Consider the following 21,739-nt stretch of genomic DNA (forward strand, 5'->3'; position numbering starts at 1 on the left):
CAGTTCTGTCCAGTCCCTGTCTGAAGAGTTGCCTTCAGGAATGTTTCCAGTCTTGGACTAACTGTGGGTCTGGGGGCCATGACCTCTGGGGTCCCTCTAGTCTCAGTCACGGAAATCTATATATAGGAGCCCTTATGGTGCAGCTCTTAAAGCACTTGGCTGCTAACCAAAAGGTCTGCAGTTGGAACCCACCAGTTGCTCAGCAGAAGAAAGACGTGGCAGTCTGCTGCCATAAAGATTTACAGCCTTAAAACCCTATGGGGCAGTTCTACTCTGTCCTATACAATCCCTGTGAGTCAAAACTCACTCCACCACAAAGGATTTCTTTAGTTTTCGTTGTAATTTCGCTTTTTTTTTCTACTAATTGCATCTTAGAGATCTTTTCATTAAAAACATATAGTTCTACATCATTCTTTTGGGAGCCCTGGTGACCCACTGGTTAAGAGCTCAGCTGCTAACCAAAAAAGTCTGCAGTTCGAATCCACCAACTGCTCCTTGGAAATCCTATGGGGCAGTTCTAGTTTGTCCTATAGGGTTATTATGAGTCAGAATTGACTTCATGCCCATGAGTCCATTCTTTTTAACTCCTAGTAGTCTTCCATAACATAGATACACCATTGTTTATTCACTGGTTTCCCAGTATTTAGCTATGTTTATTCGGTGTTCAGGGTGTACCGACTCCAGGGAATACAGTGGAATATAAAAACAGACAAGGTTTCTGCCTTCCTGGAGCTTTCAGACGTGTACGGGGGGGGGCGGGGGAGGGCAGGAGGGTGGGGGTTCTCAAGAATTAGTAGCAGTAAATATAAAGTAACTATGAAAGGTGATTATGATACTATGGGCCTAAGTAATAGGGAGATTCCATCTAGTCAGGGTGGTCAAGAAAGTATATTGTTGAGTATTTTGTATTTTCACTCCAAGGGAGTTATGTGGAGGAATATGTGGGAGGCAGCAAAGACTATAGGGGACACTTTTTTTTTTTTTAGTTTTTATTGTGCTTTACGTGCAAGTTCACAAGTCAAGTCAGTCTCTCATACAAAAACTTATATACACCCCACTATACACTCCTAACTGCTCTCCCCCTAATGAGACAGCACACCCCCTCCCTCCACTCTCTATTTTCATGTCCATTCGGCCACCTTCTGACCCCCTCTGCTCTCACACTTCCCCTCCAGACAGGAGATGCCAACATAGTCTCATGTGTCCACTTGATCCAAGAAGCCCACTCCTCACCAGCATCACCCTCCATCCCATAGTCCAGTCCAATCCCTGTCTGAAGAGTTGGCTTTGGGAATGCTTCCTGTCTTGGGCTAACAGCAGGTCTGGGGACCATGACCTCTGGGTTCCTTCTAGTCTCAGGCAGACCCTTAAATCTGGTCTTTTTACAAGAATTTGGGGTCTGCATCCCACTGTTCTCCTGCTCCCTCAGGGTTTCTCTGTAATATTCCCTGTCAGGGCAGTCATTGGTTGTAGCCCGGCATCATCTAGTTCTTCTGGTTTCAGGCTGATGTCGTCACTGGTTTATGTGGTCCTTTCTGTCTCTTGGGCTCATAATTACCTTGTGTCTTTGGTGTTCTTCATTCTGCTTTGCTCCAGGTGGGTTCAGGCACATTGATGTATCTTAGATGGCTGCTTGCTAGCGTTTAAGACCCCAGAAGCCACTCTCCAAAGTGAGATGCAGAATGTTTTCTTAAAAGATTTTATTATGCCAATTGACTGAGATGTCCCCCGAAACCATGGTAGGGGACACTTTTTAAATATATTTTTTTCATGATGTATATTTTGTAATCAGGAAACAATAAAATCATAAATACTTTTAAAGCGAGATTTTCAATTTCCTCAACACAAGGAAGAAATCTTTCATGCTTCTTTTACAGGATAAAGGGCACAAGAAAAGCAAGTCTTCCTTGTTAGCTTCTCTTAAAAAGCTGCACTAGCCAATGAGGAGGTCTTGGAGCTCTCTTGTCCTGATATAGGCTTAGTGATCTTCAGTGTGACCTGGAGTGGGTGTGAAGGAGTCCAGGCTTACCTTCTTAAGGGTGTGACACAGCCTCTTCATTTCCACGTGGCTTTTAACCACTTATCTTCCAGAAAGACAGGGCTGGCCTTTCAGCTGGGCAAGCATCTGGCCCTGAGAATGAGGCATGCACGTCTCAAACTGCCTAGCGCTAAAGGGAAAAACCTCACAGAGCAGAAAGAAAAGAGACTCACTACCTAACCCATTGGATTGGATCCATAATCAACACACATGGAAGCAGCAGTGAAATAAAAGATCCATTGCGTTGAGCAAATGGGGGGGGCGGGGCAGAAGAACCCCTTAAAGTGTGAAAAAGCAAAGATGTCACCTTGAGGACTAAGGTGCACCTGGCCTAAGCCATGGTATTTTCAGTCACCTCATATGCATGTGAAAACTGGACAATGAATAAGGAAGATCAAAGAAAAATTGATGTCTTTCAATTGTGGTGTTGACAAAGAACACTGAATATACCGCGGACTGCCAAAAGAATGAACAACTCCGTCTTGGAAGACATAGACCAGAATGCTCCTTAAAACTAAGGATGATGAGACTAGGTCTCACATAGTTTGGGCATGTTGTCAGAAGGATCAGTCCCTGAAGGACATCGTGCTTGGTAAGACAGGGTCATTGAAAAAGGAAAACCCTCAAGAAGATGGATTGACAAAGTGGCTACAACAGTGGGATCGAGCATAGCAACAATTGTGAAGATGGCGCAGGACCTGGCAGTGTTTGGTTCTTTTGTGCGTGGGGTCGCAATGAGTCAAAAGCGACTCGTCGGCGCCTAACAACAGCAACAAATCCATAATGCACAACTCGCCTTCGGGAAGCAAGGACTACAACCCCCAGGATACAGTCACCTGGGCAGAAGTATCTCGCCTCTAGTCTGATAGGAAATGACACAAACAAGGCATTGTGCGACTCCGTCCGTCTCCTAGTACGCATGCGCCTACTGGCCTCGCCCCCTCCGTTCTAGGAGCCGCTTCCGGAAGGTAGCGGCGGCGAGAGATGCACGTCAGTGTAGCTGGCCAATCCTGTGCTTGCGCAGGCGCAGTGTCTCGGGCAGCGCCGGAAGTGCAGGGGGATGGGGCGGCGGTGACGCGATTCTGTCCGCGTTGGAGGGGCCGGGCCGCCGCTGGAGTCGCCGCGGCCGCCGCGTGACGTGGCACAACCAGAACCTTAAAGCTGGAGCCGGAGCTGCCGCGCCAGTCGCCGGTCAGATCCTTGCCCGCTAGTTCTTGTCCCGGTTCTGACTGAAGCTTCGTCCGGTACGCCGGCCGGCCGTCCGTCCCTGCTGTTCTCATTCTTCCTCAGCTCTTTCTCTTCCCTCTCGCTCAGTTTGCCGGGAGTGTGAAAGGAGAAGGCCCGGGGACGCCCTAAACCCCTTCTGTTCCTGCCCATCGCAAGTGCCACTGCCGCCATGGGTCTCACCATCTCCTCTCTCTTTTCACGCCTTTTCGGCAAGAAGCAGATGCGCATTTTGATGGGTGAGTGAAGGATCGCGAGCCTCAGTGGGCCGAGGAAAGGCCGGGTCTCTCCGCTTAGGGCGGTCTCGGCCTGTTTTTTCCTACGCCGACCGTGGTGGGGGAGGGGCGGTGGGCCGGGGGTCGGGAGGAGTTCTTAAGGGGGAAAAATGCGTTGAAGGGTGAGCAGTCGCCGCACATCTGTCGCCCAAAAGGGCAGGGACATGCCCGCGGGCAAGATTTCCTCCTTTTGGGTTTTGCTTTCTTCTTAATCCTATTGAAAGTCCCACCAGATTGGGCGGGGATGTGAGGAAATCGAACTCTCGGATCTCGCAGGGCCGAGCAGGCACGGGCCAGTCTCCGTCGGAGGGAGCATTTTGACTCCCCTCTCCCCCGGTGTAGGCAGCGATCGGGAGGGAGGCAGAGCGAGTCCAGCCTTCCGCATCCCTCTTCCCGCTCGGTGCACACAGTGCACACTCCGACGGTATGTGAGTGAGCGGCCGCCGGGACCCGGAGCCGGCCGGGCAGGAAGTGACCAGGCCTAGCGCGGTGGCCAGGGAGCACGCCGGGTTCTGAAGAGTCCCGAGTTCTCAGCGCTCGCTTTGCTAAACTTTGCTTTGCGCTAGATTCTGCCTTTTTTTTTTTTTTTTCTTGGTGTTAGTAAGTTCACACCACGAAAACGGAGCTTACCGTGAATCTGTTTATTTTGGACGCTTGCAAAAACTTAGTCTATTTGGTTGACTCTCCTGTTTTCATTACTAACTTTTAGCCAGGTGGCTAAGGCTTAATGCACAAAAACTTTTAGGAACTGATTAAAACAAAGCTCGATAACAAATTTTTCAGTAACTAAACTGAACATCGTGACCCCAATATTTAGGGCCCATCACCCACTGCTGCCTACTCCATTCCGACTCATTGCGACCCTATAGGTCAGAGGAGAACTGCCTCCATTGAATTTCTAAGGCTGTAAATCTTTAGGGAAGCCAACTGCCACGTCTTTCTCCCGCATACCTGCTGGTGGGTTCCAACCGCTGACCTTTTGGTTGGCAGCCGAACGCTTTAATCATTGCTCCTCCAAACAAACAAACAAACAAAAAACAAACCCATTGCCATCCAGTCTATTCCGACTCATAGAGACCCTATAGGACAGTAGAATTGCTCCATAGCGTTTCCAAGGAGCGCCTGGTGGATTCGAACTGCTGACCTCTTGGTCAGCAGCCGTAACTCTTAACCGCTAAGCCACCAGGGTTTCCACTTGCCCTAGGGTAGCCTTGTGAAATGATAATTACAGCTTTTTTTTTTTGCCTTTTTAATTCTTTTAAAGAGTAGACTTTAAAAACTGCTTTTCAGAGTCGGGTTTTGCTCAGTTGAGAGAAGGGGCTGTCACTTGGGTGATGTAAGCATCTTCTCCCGGTAGTACTGTGAGTAGTCTCCACATCATAGCTAAACTCCATGGAGCTCCGCCCCCATCTTTGAACATTGAAATTTGTTGGTTCATTAGTTTGTTTTCTGGAGTGTGGTGGGGAGGCTTTATTTTTTGACCTCTTCTACCATCGAGGAAACCCTGGTGGCGTAGTGTTGAAGTGCTACGGCTGCTAACCAAAGGGTCGGCAGTTCAAATCCGCCAGGCCCTCCTTGGAAACTCTGTGGGGCAGTTCTACTCTGTCCTATAGGGTCGCTATGAGTCGGAATCCACTCGACCGCACGGGGCTGGGTCTTCTACCATCAAAGAATTCAAAAACAAGTTTTCTGTAATATCTCAAGGTATAGGATATACATACTTAGTTCTTTTTTCACCTCCCTGTTAATCCAGTTTCTTTGCAATTAATGACAATTGGTAATTCATTTACAAAGTTAAATAAAAATATTTTGTTTTTCAGAGTTTCTCAGATTTCATTTATGGGGAGGACAGAATTAGTATAGGAGGACAAGGCTATTATTTAAGCTTTAAGTGACTGAAATTGGAAGTCTGACAAGAGATCTGAAGTCAGTGGAAGGACTTTGGACTGTGATAAATAAATTTCCAGTCTGTTCCTTAGAGATTAAATAGTATGTGGTTGTGTTCCTGAAAATGTTGTGTGTTGGTCCTTTTAAGATTTATTGTGAGTGATTTTTCATTTCAGTCTTTTGCGATGGCTAAAGCTTGCAGCGAGAGAGGAAAAGTAGAATTATGTCCTAGCCCTTTCCCGTATTTACTCTCAGGAGTGACAGGGTGGTGCAAACAGTTAACACATTCAGCTGCTAACTGAAAGGTTGGAGGTTCGAGTCCAACCAGAGGCACCTCTGAAGAAAAAATAGCCGTTGAAAACCCTATGGGGCACAGTTTTACTCTCACACATGTGGGGTCGCTATGAGTTGGAATCAACTCTTTGACACCTGGTTATATTTACTATATTGAGAGACATTCTCCTCTCCTCCCCCCTACCCTCAAATGCTTGAAATAAAATAGAAAAGTATTTGATTTCTGCAGGGGATAGAAGTCATGATTTGGGATAATTCATTTTGTCAGATGTTTCATTACTGAGGTTTGCTATTTTTGTTTTGCACTTAATTTCGGGAAAACCAGGTTTCCTTCATTAAAAACACTTTGAGTCACAAGGTCAACTTTTATGCTAACTCATCAAATGAAGTATAAACATAGGAGGCATATGTACGTGGGGGAATATGTTAAGTGAATAGGCAGAAGGTGGTTTGGAAGTTTGCTGATTATTAGGTTTTATTCCATGTTTGTTAGAGATTGACAGCATAAAAAAGCTAAGCACTTTCAAGGTGGCTGTCCCTATTGAAGTATTAGAATTACCAGTCAATGATTGTTTTTTCCTTATGACATTAATATACTCTGACAGGTCTGTGTGCTTCCTTTTCCTTTACGAGGCTTAGATAAAATTCATGCTTTCTCGAGTCATTGTTTTTTTGAGATTACCATTTTAAATTGTATTAAAAGATAGCAGTTTAATGTGTCTGATTTGCCAAATGGTTATGGAGTTTTAAATTTTACTCTTAAATCTGCTTTTTAAAAAGTTTAAAAAGGCATTTGAAATTAGTGTAATTAAAAATAAAAAGCTAACACAGTATCAGATTTAGAGTCCTCTGAACTTTTGATTGACAGTTGTTTATAATGGGGAAATTACTTATGTATTGTCGAGCTTAGATTCAAAAGTAACCAGTTTCCACCTTAGATTTCTCTTGTAGCCCAAGTTAGCAATCAACAACTTCTGTCCCAGTTAGAAATCAACAACTTCTGCAGTATCCTGTTTTAAGTCTGGTCTCCATATCTTGATCCGTGATCAAAAAAATTTTGGTATTCTCAAATTTTGTTTATATCCCAAAACATTAAGGCATTCTTTATCAATCATTAGTTCTAGTCTCTACTTTGGACTTTTCTGTTGAGAAGTTGAACAAGCGTTGCTTTCTAAAAGTTTGCTAATACTAGTATAGTTCTGAATTGCCTTGTATTATGTGACTGTGTGATTTTTTTAGGGGGGAGTAGAGAGAGACTTAGGAGGAAGGATTCTTGGCCAATTTTTAAATATTACCAGTATTTGAAGGAAAGCTTCAGGGTAAAAAGTGGTGTTTCTTACTTTTTCCCTAGCATATTTTATAAGTCCATTTATTATGTAATTTTTAATTTTTTTTCCTGATTCTAAAAATGTTCTTTTTGTTAAATTTAGAAAACATGGAAAAGAGTAAAGGTAATTACCTGTAATTCCACCATTCCATCATTATTAATATTTATTATATTTACTCTTCGCCTTTTAAGAGATTTTGTTCCTCGAAAATTGTAGTTATGTGTATACAGTTTTTTGTTTTTTTTTTGACTTTCATGTTATAAGCATTTTCTGATTGGTGAAGATTTCTTTAGTAGTTTTGCTGCTGTTAACGCTTTGGTCACAAACACTTTTACAAAAATTTCATTTTACTTGGCTCCACAATCAATGCCAATGGAAGCAGCAGTCAGGAAAACAAAGGAGATATTACTTCCAGCGAATTTGCTGCAAAAGACCTCTTTAAAGTGTTTTAAAAAAAAGCAACGATGTCACTTTGAGAACTAAAATGGGCCTGGCCAAGCCCTGTTTTTTTCATTCTCCTCATACGCATGTGAAAGCTAGACAGTGAGTAAGGAAGACTGAAGAAGAATTGATGCATTTGAATTGTGTTGGGAAGAATATTGAACTGCCAGGAGAACAAACAAATCTGTCTTGGAAGAAGTACAGCCAGAATGTCCTTGGAAGTGAGGACGGAGAGACTTCCTTCCACACACTTTGGATGTGTTATCAGGAGGGACCAGTGCCTGAAGAAGGACATCATGCTTAGTAAAGTACAGGGTCAGCAAAAAAGAGCGAGACCCTCTATGAGATGGACTCACACAGTGGCTGCAACAATGGGTTGAAATATAGCAATGATTGTGAGGATGGCCCGGGACTGGGCAGTGTTTCATTCTGTTGTACATAGGGGTCGCTGTGAGTTGGAATCGACTTGACGGCACCTAACGACACCTTGGTCAAAGCACAGATCTAGTTAAGTAATTATTCTAGTATATCTGTCAAAACAGCAACTTGCTTATGGGGGTTGGGGCCAAGGACATTCCTGTACTGTACAGATTAGAGTTTTATCTTGGTTACTTGAGAATTGGTTACATAGTGAAACCTATGAGAGCCAGAACTCAGTGGAACTGCCTATTTTTTCAGGTCTTGCAAGTGTTTTGCCTTTGACAGGGCGCAATCTTACCACTTTTCATTCACTCATTTTAGTAGGAAATATTTGCGTTTTCCTTCTCTGTCAGGTTACTGCCTTACACAGGTTCCAGCATTCACAGGTTTACTGTAGTTTCATTTTGTGGAGAAATCTTGTTGCCAAATATTGCAACATTAAGGAAATACATACTTTAAGAAATAACTAAGGTGGCACAAAATTGTTAGACCAACATGATTTTGAGAAAAGAACTATCTAGCAAGTTTTCAGTGGTAATGGTTTATAATTGGTGTATAATAAAGTTCACTGTAGATGTGCTTTTTAAAGAAATTTTTTTTTACTCTTTTGTTTTGCATTTATACAGCCCTGTGATTTAGGGGAAACCCTGATGGCTTGGTGGTTAAGTGCTACGGCTGCTAACCAGAAGGCCGGCGGCTCGAATCCACCAGGTGCTCCTTGGAAACTGTGGGGCAGTTCTACTTTGTCCTATAGGGTCGCTATGAGTTGGAATCGACTCGACAGCAACGGGTTTTTTTGGTTTTGTGATTTAGGGTGCAGCTGCAGAAGATATCTTTGTGATTTTAGAATCTTTTTTTTTCTTACTGTGAGCCACTAAACTGTCTTGTAATTTTTATTTTAAAAATAACTTGGGTTAATGCTTAGAGACTTTATGGTTGGACTGTTTTGTAAATAACTTCCTGTTGTTTTTTTAATGAAAATTAGTAGTATATAACATATATTCAAGGCCTTCAAATAGATACATCATAAATTTTAGTAAAGGAAATTCACTCACTTGGTAAGAGTTTTTTTATACATAAATGTGGTATGTGTTGGGAAAAAGCCCTAACAACATATAAGTAAAAGAAACTAATGAATGTGCATACAAGCTGGTATTGAACTTCTATTAAAATAAAAATTGAATCACACCATACCTACTTTTCTATGACTTAAAATATTTGGCCTGGATTTCTTCCATTCTTTCATGGATTTATATTGTTTTCAAATGGTGGTATCAGGTCCAATTGACCTGCAGGCACTAACGTTCTCAAAACCTTTCTTAAGTGTTTTGACTTGGGCTTAATCATATTTGGACTTATTTAAAGGTGAATTTTGAATTTATTTAAAAATCTGATCAAAATCACGTGAGATCTTAGGCTTTCAAGGGACTTAGCTTTGTAGAACAATTAAAGGATTAGGATTTTTACCTCCTAAGTTTTTTAGTTAAGATGCCAGGCTTTAAGGTGACTATTTTGTTTGTGTATTTTTAAAAAAATTGTTTTCTGATCTTTCTGATACTGTTACATACTAAAAAAGTAACACTTGGTGGAGCCCTGGTGGTACAGTGGTTACAAGCACAGGCAGCTAGCCAGAAGGTCAGCAGTTCGAATCCACCAGCTGCTTCTTGGAAACCCTATGGGGCAGTTCTGCTCTGTCTTGTAGGGTTGCTATGAGTCAGAATCGAGTCGACAGCAGTAGGTTTATTTTTGTGGTAAAAAATTTTTTTTTTATTTCTGTGAATGAAGGTTTGGAGTGGGTTGCTCACTCTGACTAGTAAAATATAGTAGTATTTTGGAAAGAGTAAGTCTGACTCCCAGTAGGAAGAAATGGGAAAAAGGGTTTGATTAGAAGGCAAGGAATAAGAAGGCATAAGAACTTTCAGTCTCTAGAGGGGTCCTAAAGCTCTCCTTTGTAGGGTACAAAACAATGTTACTGTACAGGGGGAAGGAATATGAATTGCTTATTGTCTTCAGCTCTGCTTTGGAGGAGCTGATAAAAGTTAAAATACTTGCAAAGGAATGCAAATTAGATAAGTAAGGTGATGTCAGCTAAGTCATGCTTTGATTTAAATATTTAAAAAGTGGCCTTGCTTAAATTAATACTCAGTTGAATTGATTTCAAAATCTATGATAGCATAAGTTCAGATAGTTGAATGTGATGTCCCTAAGACAACGATAAATTTAATCAGGTTTTCAGATACTGATCTTTTGTTTATGAAGGCTTTAGCAAACAATGTAGAATATGCAGGTTTTGAGAGATTAGTAGTTTTTTAAATTTAATTGATACTTTTTAAGTATTTGATTTGCTGTTCAGTATCACTACCATAGGAGCCCTGGTGGTGTAGTGGTTAAGAGGTATGGCTGCTAACTGAAAGGTTGGCGCTTGGAATCCACCAGCCTCTCCTTGGAAACCCTATGGGGCAGTTCTCTCTCCTGTAGGGTCGCTATGAGTTGGAATTGACTGGACCACAATGGGTTTTTTAAAACACTGCCATAAATCACTGCCTCTTGTTCTGTTGTGGAATTTTTCACAAATGCATTATGCCATACTTGTATAATTGCCTCAAATGAATCATTTTAAGATTTTAGACATTACTTATTAGGGCTGAGTATGATAGAGCCATTTTTTACAACCCAAATTAACCAGACTTTTGTTCTGATTTCTTTGCATTTGATGTCGAAATAGATTTACATCGGATTAAAACTGGCTTGCACCTCATGCACAGTTACCATCTGTCAGTGGAGGCTTGCATGCTGCTATGATGCTGGACAGGTTTCAGTGGAGCTTCTAGACTAAGACTAGGAAGAAAGGCCTGACACTCTACTTCCAAAAAATCAGCCAGTGAAAACCCAATGGATCACAGTGGCTGCTCACACAGGACTGGGCAGCATTTTGTCCCGTCGTTCGTGGGTCAACATGCGTTGGGGGCTGATGGCAGTTAACAACAAAATTGTCTTCTTCATTATCGCTGTAAGGGAACTAGGGCGTAGTTATGCTATGCCTACCCCCCAACATTAAGACCTTTTTACCCAGATTTTGTAAATAAAAGGAAACTGAGTTTGCTAAATGTACGGTAATTTTTTTTTTTTTAATGTGCTTTAAGTGAAAGCTTACAAGTCAGCTTCTCATATAAAAATTTATGTGCATTTTGCTGTATACTCCTAGTTGTTCTGCCCCTAATGAGACAGCACACTCCTTCCCTCCACTGTCTCTTTTCGTATCCATTCGGCCAGCTTCTGACCCCCTCTGCCCTCTTACCTCTCCTCCAGGCAGGAGCTGCCCACGTAGTCTCATGTGTCTGCTTGATGCAAGAAGCTCATTCTTCACCGGTAGCATTTTCTATACCATAAAAAGAAAAACACCCCTGTCTGAAGAGTTGGCTTTGGGAATGGTTCCTGTGTTGGGCTAGCAGAAGGTCTGGAGACCGTGACCCCTGAGGTCTTGCTAGTCTCAGTCAGACCATTAAGTCTGGTCTTTTTACAAGAATCTGAGGTCTGCATCCCACTGCTCTCCTGCTCCCTCACTTATTCTTATGATCGCTGATTCACTTTCTAATTTGTGTTTTAAAAAATGGCAGTTTGTGAAATAAATAAGGACTTGAGTTGGAAGAAATCTTAGATTATGTGATCCAGTCCCCTTATTTTATGACTAATTTCTCTGGTCTCAGTTCCCTAAAGTGACCTGCTTAAAGGTACTCAGTTTTTGACAAAGCTAGAGACAGGAGCCTGAGTCAGCTAGGTACTCTTTTCTCTTGACTACTGTGTTATGTCTTTCTGGGTCTAAAAAGAAAAATGGAAAGACTTTCTGTAGGAAGTTTTGCTTTTGGCTGAGAATCAAAAATGAGATAATTTTATTTCTAAGTCTATTATTTGTGCCTTGCGCTCAGCTTTTACTTTCAAACTATTGTTGTAGAATTATTTCTTAGTGTGTGCTTTTGGTCTGCATTTAAAATCTAAAATGTCATCTTTTTCTCCTAGTTGGATTGGATGCTGCTGGCAAGACGACCATTCTGTATAAACTGAAGTTAGGAGAGATAGTCACCACCATTCCTACTATTGGTAAGAAAGTTGGCAAATGACTTTATGTCATAATAATATATTGTAAAGTGAAATAAAATGGAGTTTAATTTTGAAAAAAACTTACATTTTGAAACTTATTTTTTTTGCCTTTTATAAAAATTGTGCTTTAAATGGAGGCCTACAGAGTAAATTAGTTTCTCATTAAACAATATCCATATTGTTTTGTGACATTGGTTGCCAACTCTGTGATGTGCCAACCCTCTCCCCTTCTTGACCTTGGGAAAACTGTATCCAGTAGGACTTTAAAAAACCAATTGTAAGAGAATTTCACAATAAAGGGGTTTATTTTCTTAATGACATTTTATTGTATACAGTGGTCATTTTTTATTTTTATTTTTTGAAGGTTTTAATGTGGAAACAGTAGAATACAAGAACATTTGTTTCACGGTATGGGATGTTGGTGGTCAAGATAAAATTAGGCCTCTCTGGAGGCATTACTTCCAAAATACCCAGGTGAGGAATGCTATACATTTTTACAACTTTGTGTTTTATGTTGTAAAGTTTTCAGTAGTATATATAGTGTTTACTTGGGTGTTGGGGTTCACTGTGTGTGAGTTGACTTTCTTATCACTACTTTCATATTCAGTGGACTCATCTTGGTTGTGAAGGCTAAATTATCTGGGGTGAAAGACATGGTGATCATAGTAAGATTTTGAGTGAAGGATGGGGGTGGGTAGTAGGTGTGGTTCTCAAGACTGAATTAGGTTTCATTACTATTTCAAATGGTTTCATTCTTAGTTTAGAAAGTAAGGCCTGTGTAATTTTCTGTCACTGTAGTTTTTTTTGTAGTTTAGGGAATGTAAGACAATTGATAGTCCTTCTATTAGCTCATTTAGGTTTTTACTATATTAAAAAATATTTTAAGAAAAAAATACATTAAAGTAGATCCATTCTGCTGATTTGTAAGGTATTTTTTATTACCGTGTAGTATATATATATATTTTTTTAGTATATATACTACTCACCTTCCATGTGGGAGACCTAGTTTGATTCCTGGCCAGTGCACCTCAAGCACAGCCACCATCTGTCTGTCAGTGGAGGCTTGGATGTTTCTATGATGCTCAACAGGTTTCAGCAGAGCTTACAGACTAAGACTAAGACAGACTAGGAGAAAGGCCTGGTGATCTAATTCCAAAAAATCATCCAGTGAAAACTCCAGGGTGATCACGGTTAGACTGTGATATGCATGGGATCACCATGAGTCGGGGGCCGACTTGATGGGAGCTCACACAACAGATATACAGGCATGGAAGAGAATGTAGTGATTCTGTAGAGCAGAGGTTACCAAACTTGGCGGCTCACTAGACTCAGCTGGAAGGCTTTAACAATCCCAAAGCCCAGATCATAGCCCCAGACCACTGGGATTGGAAGGCAGGCATGAGAAGTGTGTATGAATCACTCGGGTATCTTGTTAAAATACAGATTCTGATTCATTAGGTCCTGGGTAAGACCTGAGATTCTGCATTTTTAGCAAGTTCTCAGGTGGTGCTGACGCTGTTGAGGAGAAAGGCTCTAGTCCAGGGTTTCTTAGTAGCAGCACTGTTGGCGTTTTGGGCTGGATAATTCTTTGATGTAGACAAACTCTTCAGACGCTTGTGGCAACCCCGACTGCACCCAGTTATGACAGCCAAAAATGTTTCCATACATTGCCAGACATTCCCAGGGCACAAAATTCCCCCATTGAGAGCCACTGCTCTGATCTAACCATCTTCTTTTGTAGATGAGGAAACTAAAGCTTAAAATGACTTAGCTAAGACTGGAGAGCTGGTTCTTGTTCATCCTTTATCTCTGGCTACCTGGTCTCAACTCTTGTCTTTTCCACTACACCAGGAGTTTCTCATTAGATTTCGTTTACTACTGGGGTTGATTTCTCCTTCCCCTGCAAAGTAAATTGTGATATTATAAGCATTTTCTGTGTTTAAGTTTCTAGATGCCACTCTTGGTCTTTTAACTCTAAAAACATTGTATACAAGTGAGGTATGTTGTCATATGCTCAGTTGATTCCAAGTCATAGAAACCCTATAGGATAGAGTAAAACCACCCCATAGAGTTTTCTAGGCTGTAGTCTTTATGGGAGCAGATTGCCAGGTCTTTGCTCTCACAGAGCCACTGGGGGGTTTGAACTGTGACCTTCCAGTTAGCAGCTGAGCAGTTAACCTTTGTGCCACCAGGGCTCAAGTGAGGTATAAAACCCACTGCAATCAAGTCAGTTTGACTTGTAGCAACCCTATAGGACAGCATAGAACTGCCCCATAGAGTTTCTAAAAAACTGGTAAATCTTTGCCATGGAGCAGCTGGTGGGTTTGAACCACTGACCTTTTGGTTAGCAGCCAAGCGCTTTAGCAACTGCCCTACCAGAGCTCTTTCAAGTGAGGCATTCAGGAGGCTTCCAGGGGAGTAGCTGGAATCACTGAGTTTAAGTAGTATGTCATATAAAATAAGTGGCATGCTTTTTTAATTTAAAAATAAAAGTGTTAATGCTGCTGTGTTTAGAAAAGGTATTTTGACGTACAGTCTTGTGCTTAAAAAACCCTTATTATGGAAATTTTCAAACATTCACAGAAGTAAAGGGAATAGCTTAATGAAGTCCCATATATATAGTTAATAACCAGCTTCAGGCCACTACTGTTTAATCTATATCCTTCCCTAAAGTGCTGCACTGCCTGGATTATTTTTAAGTCAGTCATAAGGAACATACTTTTGAAGTAGAGTTAGATATGAAGTAAAACCTTGTTAATCCTAAACCTTGTAAAAGGCAACCCTGGTCTTATCCCTAGACTTGTTTAGAATGCTCAATAATTTACTTTCAGTGCTTGAGATTAGACCCATTCCTGGCCTTCTGGACCACTTAGACTCTGAAGCCCAGGTACTTCTTCCTGAGAGCTCATGCCCTCTGGGGAAAACTTTGTTACCTAATAGAACCAGCTTTTTCAGCATTCCCAATCACTTCTAGCTGTGAAATTTAAAATAAACTAATTATAGATAGCAAATAGCTGTGTTTCTAATTCATATGAACAATCTTCTAGCTGTGAAATTTAAAATAAACTAATTATAGATAGCAAATAGCTGTGTTTCTAATTCATATGAACAATCCAGGAGACGGTGTTTCTAGTAGTAAATTCCTCTCCCTCTTGAGATAGTGCCAGTTATTTGCTGTTTTACATAAGTAAGTAAGTGTTTGGCCTTTTAAATAATTTTTTTTTACAGTAGCCAACTTTTCTCTAGAATCCTAGCTTTTTACGCTCTTGATTCTGGCTGTCCCAGAAAGGGAATAATTTGGAATTTATTCCTAAAATTTCCCTCCTCAATAATATTACTTTGGGACTAATAGAATTACTGCTAACGTTCTTTTTGTTAAGAATTTGTTATCTGATCAAGTGAACTTTGAATTTTTCTTGATGTATTTTGCTTAAGATTGCCTCTGATTCTAGAGTTGGCAGGGAACATTCTGGAGCAAGACTACCTTTTCCTTTCCTGATAAGCATATAAAAACTGCTGTAACCTCCCTCCCTTTCCTTTTTAATTTTATCTACACTTCGTGTATGTCTTTGAGCGACCAAGTTTATTCAGTTAGTTAAGTTCGTGATTCTTTAGTTGTTTCTTTTGTCCCCACCTTGTGGCCATTTTGCTACTTAACACTTTCCTACACTTAAATGTAGTAGGGAAAAGGACAGAATCGATTCCATAGTATAGTTGAAAAGAGTGATCGATTGGGGAAGAGTAGGATATTTTTTAGATCTGAAGTAACATTAATAAGTTGAAATGACAAACAGTACTTCAGTTTTTAGAGACTTGAGTTCATTCTTTCGTTTTTGTATGAGACATTTCTTCCTGACTTCTAGCCCTTGACATGATTTTGTGCTTATAGTTATTCATAGTTAGCAAGTCCTTTAAATTTAACTGTTGTAATTTATTGAAACAATTTCTCTCTAGGGTCTTATTTTTGTGGTAGATAGCAATGATCGTGAAAGAATTCAGGAAGGAGCAGAAGAACTGCAGAAAATGGTAAGAATATATTTGAAATTAATTGCATTTCCAAGATGTTTTCCTATGTGATGGCAGTGGTGTTAGTGGTTGGTTCATTTTAACTGTGATTTCAAAAAATCAAAAACCAAACTCAGTGCTGTCGAGTCGATTCCGACTCATAGCGACCCTATAGGACAGAGTAGAACTGCCCCATAGAGTTTCCAAGGAGTGCCTGGCGGATTTGAACTGCCGACCCTTTGGTTAGCAGCCGTAACACTTAACCACTACGCCACTAGGGTTTACAAACTGTGATTAGATTTCATAAACAATTTTTTTTTTTTGAGGGAGAACCTTGTCATCTCGGGTTCTTAGAAATGCATGTAAAAATCTGTATAGAGCGTTTTTAAAACACGTTGGAGGATAGCTAAGTAAGTTGGGGAGAAGCCCTAGCTAGTTTTTAGAATGCTCCATGGGTGATTTTGATGCATATCTATGGTGGAGGATGTCTGATTTAGTCCAGAAAACCAAAAAAACCTAACCCATTGCCGTCAGCTCAAAGTGAATCTGTAGGATAGAGCAGAACTGCTCCATAGGGTTTCCAAGGAGTGGCTGGTGGATTTGAACTGCTGACCTTTGGGTTACTAGCTGTAACATGCCATAGCTATTAACCACTGTGCCACCATGGCCCCTGTGATTTAGTCCAGTTCTTTATTTTATAAATATTAAATCTATAGTTTTTTTTTTATTATTTTTATTGTGTTTTAAATGAAAGTTTACAAATCAAGTCAGTCTCTCACACAAAAACTTATATACACTTTGCTACACACTCCCAATTACTCTCGCCCTAATGAGACAGCCCCCTAAATCTATAGTTTTGAAGTTGTCACTTTTTCTCAAGATTATCTGATTCAGTTTTCTCTATGCTGTGCCTGTAATGACTTTAGAAGTGTTTTGTAATTGTAAAGAATTTCACCTGATGGTAGTGGCGTTTTTTTTTGACAGTGGCATTTTGGTCTTGCTCAGATTAATATTTTCTACCATAAATATTAGTATTTATGTTGTTAAAAACCCTGAGGGGAGATAAATTGTTGAGGAGCCTTTTTAGAAGAACTTCGTCATGGTTTTGCACTCGGAACTGTAACGTGTTTACTGAGATGAACTCCTGATGCTCATTCACCGCCCCTGAGGCTGGAATGCAGCTTGTGAAATGACCGTGTAACTAAGTCACCAGTGATTTTTTCCCCTAATGAAATAAATGTCACCAACTTCTACTCTTTTTTTTTTTTTTTACAGCTTTATTGAGATAAAATTCACCCGTTTAAAAAATAACAAGTCAGTGGCTTTTAGTGTATTTACAAAGTTGTACAACCAGCATCACAGTCTAATTTTAGAACATGTTTATCACCCCCAAAAGAAACCACATAACCATTAACAGTGACTCCTCTTCCCCCTCCTACCATTTTCTACTCTTTGGTACTATTCTGGCATTTTTCATGATGTTGCTAAACCAAAAAAAAAAAGAGCAAACCCGCTGCTGTCGGGTTGATTCCGACTCATAGTGACCCTATTAGACAAAACAGAACTGGCCCATAGGGTTTCCAAGGCTGTAAATCTTTGGGAAAGCAGGTTGCCACATCTTTCTCCACAGAGCAGCTGGTGAGTTAGGACTGCTGACCTTTTGGTTAGCAGCTGAGCACTTTAAACACTGTGCCACTAGGGTTAATGCCCTAAAATTGGGATGTCATACTGCTGTTGCCTGGTCTAGCTGGTTGGAAAAGATGAAAGTCCAAAAAGAATCATCATCTAAATACTTGTACTGCTAAGTACCATAAGATCCTGTTTTAAATACCTATTCCCGTCTGCACGTCAGTGTTGACCCTCAGAGGATCATCAGGAAGGCTGAAAAGTGGGGAGTGTAGGATGGTTGGTTTGAGAAAGTTTCACTTTACTCGAAAGCATCTGATTGTTTGCACTAGATTTAAAAACTGAAGGATATGAGATTTGACCCTTCTGTGCTCATGGGTCCCTCTAGGGCCCAAGTACTTTTTCTGCCTCTTAAGGTTTATAGGGAAGCTGCTGTACCACTGACAATGTGTGCTGCTGCAAGCCAGGGGCCTTTATGACTGTGTGAAACCGAAGGAATGGATGTGTGCAGCAAATTACTGCTTTTACAGGGTATTGTATGAGGCATCTGAATTTTTGGTAGGAAAAATAGAAGTTTTGAGAATTTTTATTTGTTACACATATGTATCAATAGACCCCGGTGGGAACTCTGGGTTATAATTAGTGGTACTTCATATGTACTACTAAACGCTTAGGGTCAGCTTGTGGGAGGGGGCAAGAAAAAAAAATCCATACTACCTACCAAAAATTCAGATACCCTCAGCGATTCAGTGTGCTTCCGTTAATGAAAACACATGATATCAACAAAAAATTGAAAGCAGAAAATAATTAAGTTACAGGACTACCTGAACCTTTGTGTAGAGTATTAATTTAGGTTGATGTTCAAAACGTATTTAAGGTTGAATAACGGGTATGTGCAGCGGTATAGTGTTTCACCCAGTTTGTTACAGTAACTGGATTCTAGTTCCAGAGTCACTGACACCTGAGCTTTGATTTCCAGCTTCAGGAAGATGAGTTGCGAGATGCAGTGCTGCTGCTTTTTGCAAACAAACAAGATTTGCCAAATGCTATGGCCATCAGTGAAATGACAGATAAATTGGGTCTTCAGTCTCTTCGTAACAGAACAGTAAGTATTTGGAGGTTTATATTAAGCTAGTATTCAATTTAAACATCAATTAATTATGTCATTTGAACAGCTAAAAAAAAAAATACGGTAATATACTGTTGCTTACACAAAAGTGAGCCATTTCACATTTAATGTTAACTTTATCCTCAAAATGTTCAGTATTGCTAACAATAAGGAAAACCACACTGTAGGAGAATTGGAATATCTAAAGACTTGATATTCTTAATTTTAATTCTGTATCTTTTGTATAGCTCTACAGGAAATGTTTTATAATTTGGTTTGCTTATTAAGGGTCTAGTGTTTTGCAGCCATATTTTAGATAATATTGTTCTGTATTGTTTGTAATCATCAAAAGCTTTTGTAGGAAACCATAATTACAGTATTAAACAAGATTCTAAGATATTTCAAATGCAAGATTATAAGAAATGTACTTGTTTTCAAGTAGCTTACCATTTTAATGATTGGAATATTGGCAAAAAAAATCATGTATTGGTACCACAAAAAATTAGTGTGTCATGTGCTTTACAGTCGTCTGCCTTAACTTGTCACAAGGCAGGTACTGTGCTGTGGCACTGAAACTGTGTAGCCTGACATGTCCCTGGCTGATTTAAACAAGATACGGTGTAAATAGTAAGTTTTTCGTGATGTGAAGGCACGAATTCATGCCATTCCCCAGCTTTCTAGGTTACTGGGGTGTTTATTGCTCAAATGCTAATTGCCACCATGGTGTACTTACAGTGACCTTGCAAATGAAAGCAAAATAAAACTTCAGTTAACAAAATGATAAAAATAAGTTATCCTGTAAAGGTAATTGGGTTGCTTTTTAGGTCTTTTCTTGATACTTGTAACTTTTTATGGGATTTTATACAGTTACTAGAGATAAAAATTCATTGCCATTTTTAGAAGTGGAACTTTTTGGAATGCACGAGGCTAAAGATAATGAAATTATCTGAAAAGCTTTGCCCCTAAAATGTCAACAACCCTTCTACTCAAAATTTTGCCTTTTCTGCTTTGAACTTAGTTTTATAGGAAATAAGGAGGTTAAAAGAACCAGGTGGATAATATCTCAGCTACTACTTTTCCCATGGATGTTCCTTTAGATGAAGTAGTGGGTAGTTCGGTAGTTGATGAAGTCCAGTGAATAGGTAGGTGTAGCATTAGATATGAAGAGAGGTTTGGTTTTTGGGTTTTTTTTTTGAGAAACAGGAGTTATAGAAGACTCCGAAAGGATAATTTTGAGTGATCTGCAGTTACTGAGATCATCAAATATAAAATTATTTGTTAATGAGATATAATACTTTAATATGTTTATACACGTTCATCCTTGTGTGTGTGTGTATATATGTGTATATATATATATGGGGTTTTTCCCCCCCATTTTTCTGTGCATTTATGTAACTGGTGACTCAGTAACATGGGATTTGTGAAAAATAATTTTCTGATTAAGAGATTTCATCCTTTGAACGATCAACTGTGCAAGACCAAATGGTCAATGTTTACTCCAAAGTAAAGGTGAAAAGGCAAGAAGGGGCGGGGAAGCTGGATGGATGGAAACAGGGCAGGTGGGGTGGCAACAGTGAGAGTGCTGACACATCGTGAGGATTGTAACCCACGTCACAGAACCATTTGTGTATGAATTGTTGATTGGGAGTCTAATTGGCTGTGTAAACTTTCAGCTAAAACACAATATTTAAGCACATCATTTTGTTAATCAGGTATTTTCTTGTTGCCTTTCTTTACAGTGGTATGTTCAAGCCACTTGTGCTACACAAGGAACTGGTCTGTATGAGGGACTTGACTGGCTGTCAAATGAGCTTTCAAAACGTTAAGTGAAACTGGATCTCTGACCAAGGACACGTTTGATAGAGTTGGTCTAGGCTTGTTACAACAAAATTAGTTTGCATCTTGGTTATTAAACAGTGTATGGGACTGGTTTTGGGCAGAATATGACAGCGTTTAAACTTTGTTGCCAATTATTGTTTACCAAGTGGAATATTGCTATTTAGCAATATGCTTGGTTTTAAAGAAATTCTCCTGAACTTGGAAAAAGAAGTGTCCTCTTTTAATTTTACTTCCCTTAAGCCTAAATGCCTGGACATAGCTATGTGAGACCTTTAAGTAAATCCGTTTTGAATGTCTTTTGAGCCCACAAGATAAGGTTGTAAAGTTACCCCTTTGCTACTTTCCTGATATCTTGATCATTCCGGGGACAGTCTGCTGATTAAAAGTATAGCATTCCATTGGTATTTATTTTGCTCCCTTGCCAAAAAGATTTTCTAATAATGCTTGTGCCAGCCAGGGAAATGCTCCAAAACACTATTCAGATACCTTGCACTGAGGAACTTTTTTTATTGCCATTGTTGACTCCTGGCTTCCATCAGCCAAACAACCTTGGTGTGGTTTGGAATTGATAGCTAATTAGTTCTGTGCTGGTTGCAAAGAGTTCCCCAATTGAGATGATTTTTAATACTCAGCAGGTTGTCTTCCTTTACATTGTTATCTTTTTTATGTTGCATGTTGCTTTCGGTATCACCCTGACTCTTTGCCCAGTATGGTAGTTCTCCTGATGTGTTGTTTATTGGTGAACATATCTTCATGAAGAATTTTTGGAAAACTCATCAAAGGCAATGAATAGGTTTCTTCATAACCCATTTGGAATTATTCCTAATAAAATGATAAAATATGTAATTGTGTGTGTTATTTTTGTGTCTTGAACATATTTGAAATGAATTTCAACAAAGTTGGTTTGCATATTTTACATACCATGAACAATAATACAGATCCCAGGGGGTTTGCTGCTTGTTTAAATTAGACATAAAATATGGGTTGTTATGTGTATAACACTGGGGAGCATCTTCAAAATTCATTTCTCTTTGATAAAATAGGATTTTGATGCTGTAGATTTCCAAAGTCCAGTCAAGAAAAGCTGTAATAAAATGAACTGCCCAAAAAGCATGTGTTTGTTTCATAGCTAACAGTAGTTTAAGAAAATCAAGTG

At 40.0% G+C, this 21,739-nt stretch overlaps 1 protein-coding gene across 1 annotated transcript; it reads left to right on the forward strand.

Annotated features, from left to right (window-relative positions):
• The first annotated feature begins 3,204 nt into the window (after positions 1-3,204).
• ARF4 (ADP ribosylation factor 4) lies at positions 3,205-21,429 on the forward strand. Its single transcript, XM_003410047.4, has 6 exons — positions 3,205-3,501; positions 11,925-12,005; positions 12,370-12,479; positions 15,960-16,031; positions 18,616-18,741; positions 20,484-21,429. The coding sequence occupies exons 1-6, from the start codon at positions 3,435-3,437 to the stop codon at positions 20,568-20,570; spliced, it is 543 nt and encodes a 180-aa protein (XP_003410095.1). The 5' UTR covers positions 3,205-3,434; the 3' UTR covers positions 20,571-21,429.
• The last annotated feature ends 310 nt before the right edge of the window (positions 21,430-21,739 follow it).

The sequence above is a fragment of the Loxodonta africana genome, chromosome 22 (assembly GCF_030014295.1).
Source record: "Loxodonta africana isolate mLoxAfr1 chromosome 22, mLoxAfr1.hap2, whole genome shotgun sequence".
In the NCBI taxonomy this organism is placed as follows: domain Eukaryota; kingdom Metazoa; phylum Chordata; class Mammalia; order Proboscidea; family Elephantidae; genus Loxodonta; species Loxodonta africana.

Bases quoted from the DNA above. Each gene is read 5' to 3' on its own strand.
- ARF4 (XM_003410047.4), top strand. From the start codon at position 3,435: ATGGGTCTCACCATCTCCTCTCTCTTTTCACGCCTTTTCGGCAAGAAG. The intron at 12,480-15,959 runs GTGAGGAATGCT...ATTTCTCTCTAG, and splicing joins ATTACTTCCAAAATACCCAG to GGTCTTATTTTTGTGGTAGA. The intron at 18,742-20,483 runs GTAAGTATTTGG...CTTTCTTTACAG, and splicing joins AGTCTCTTCGTAACAGAACA to TGGTATGTTCAAGCCACTTG.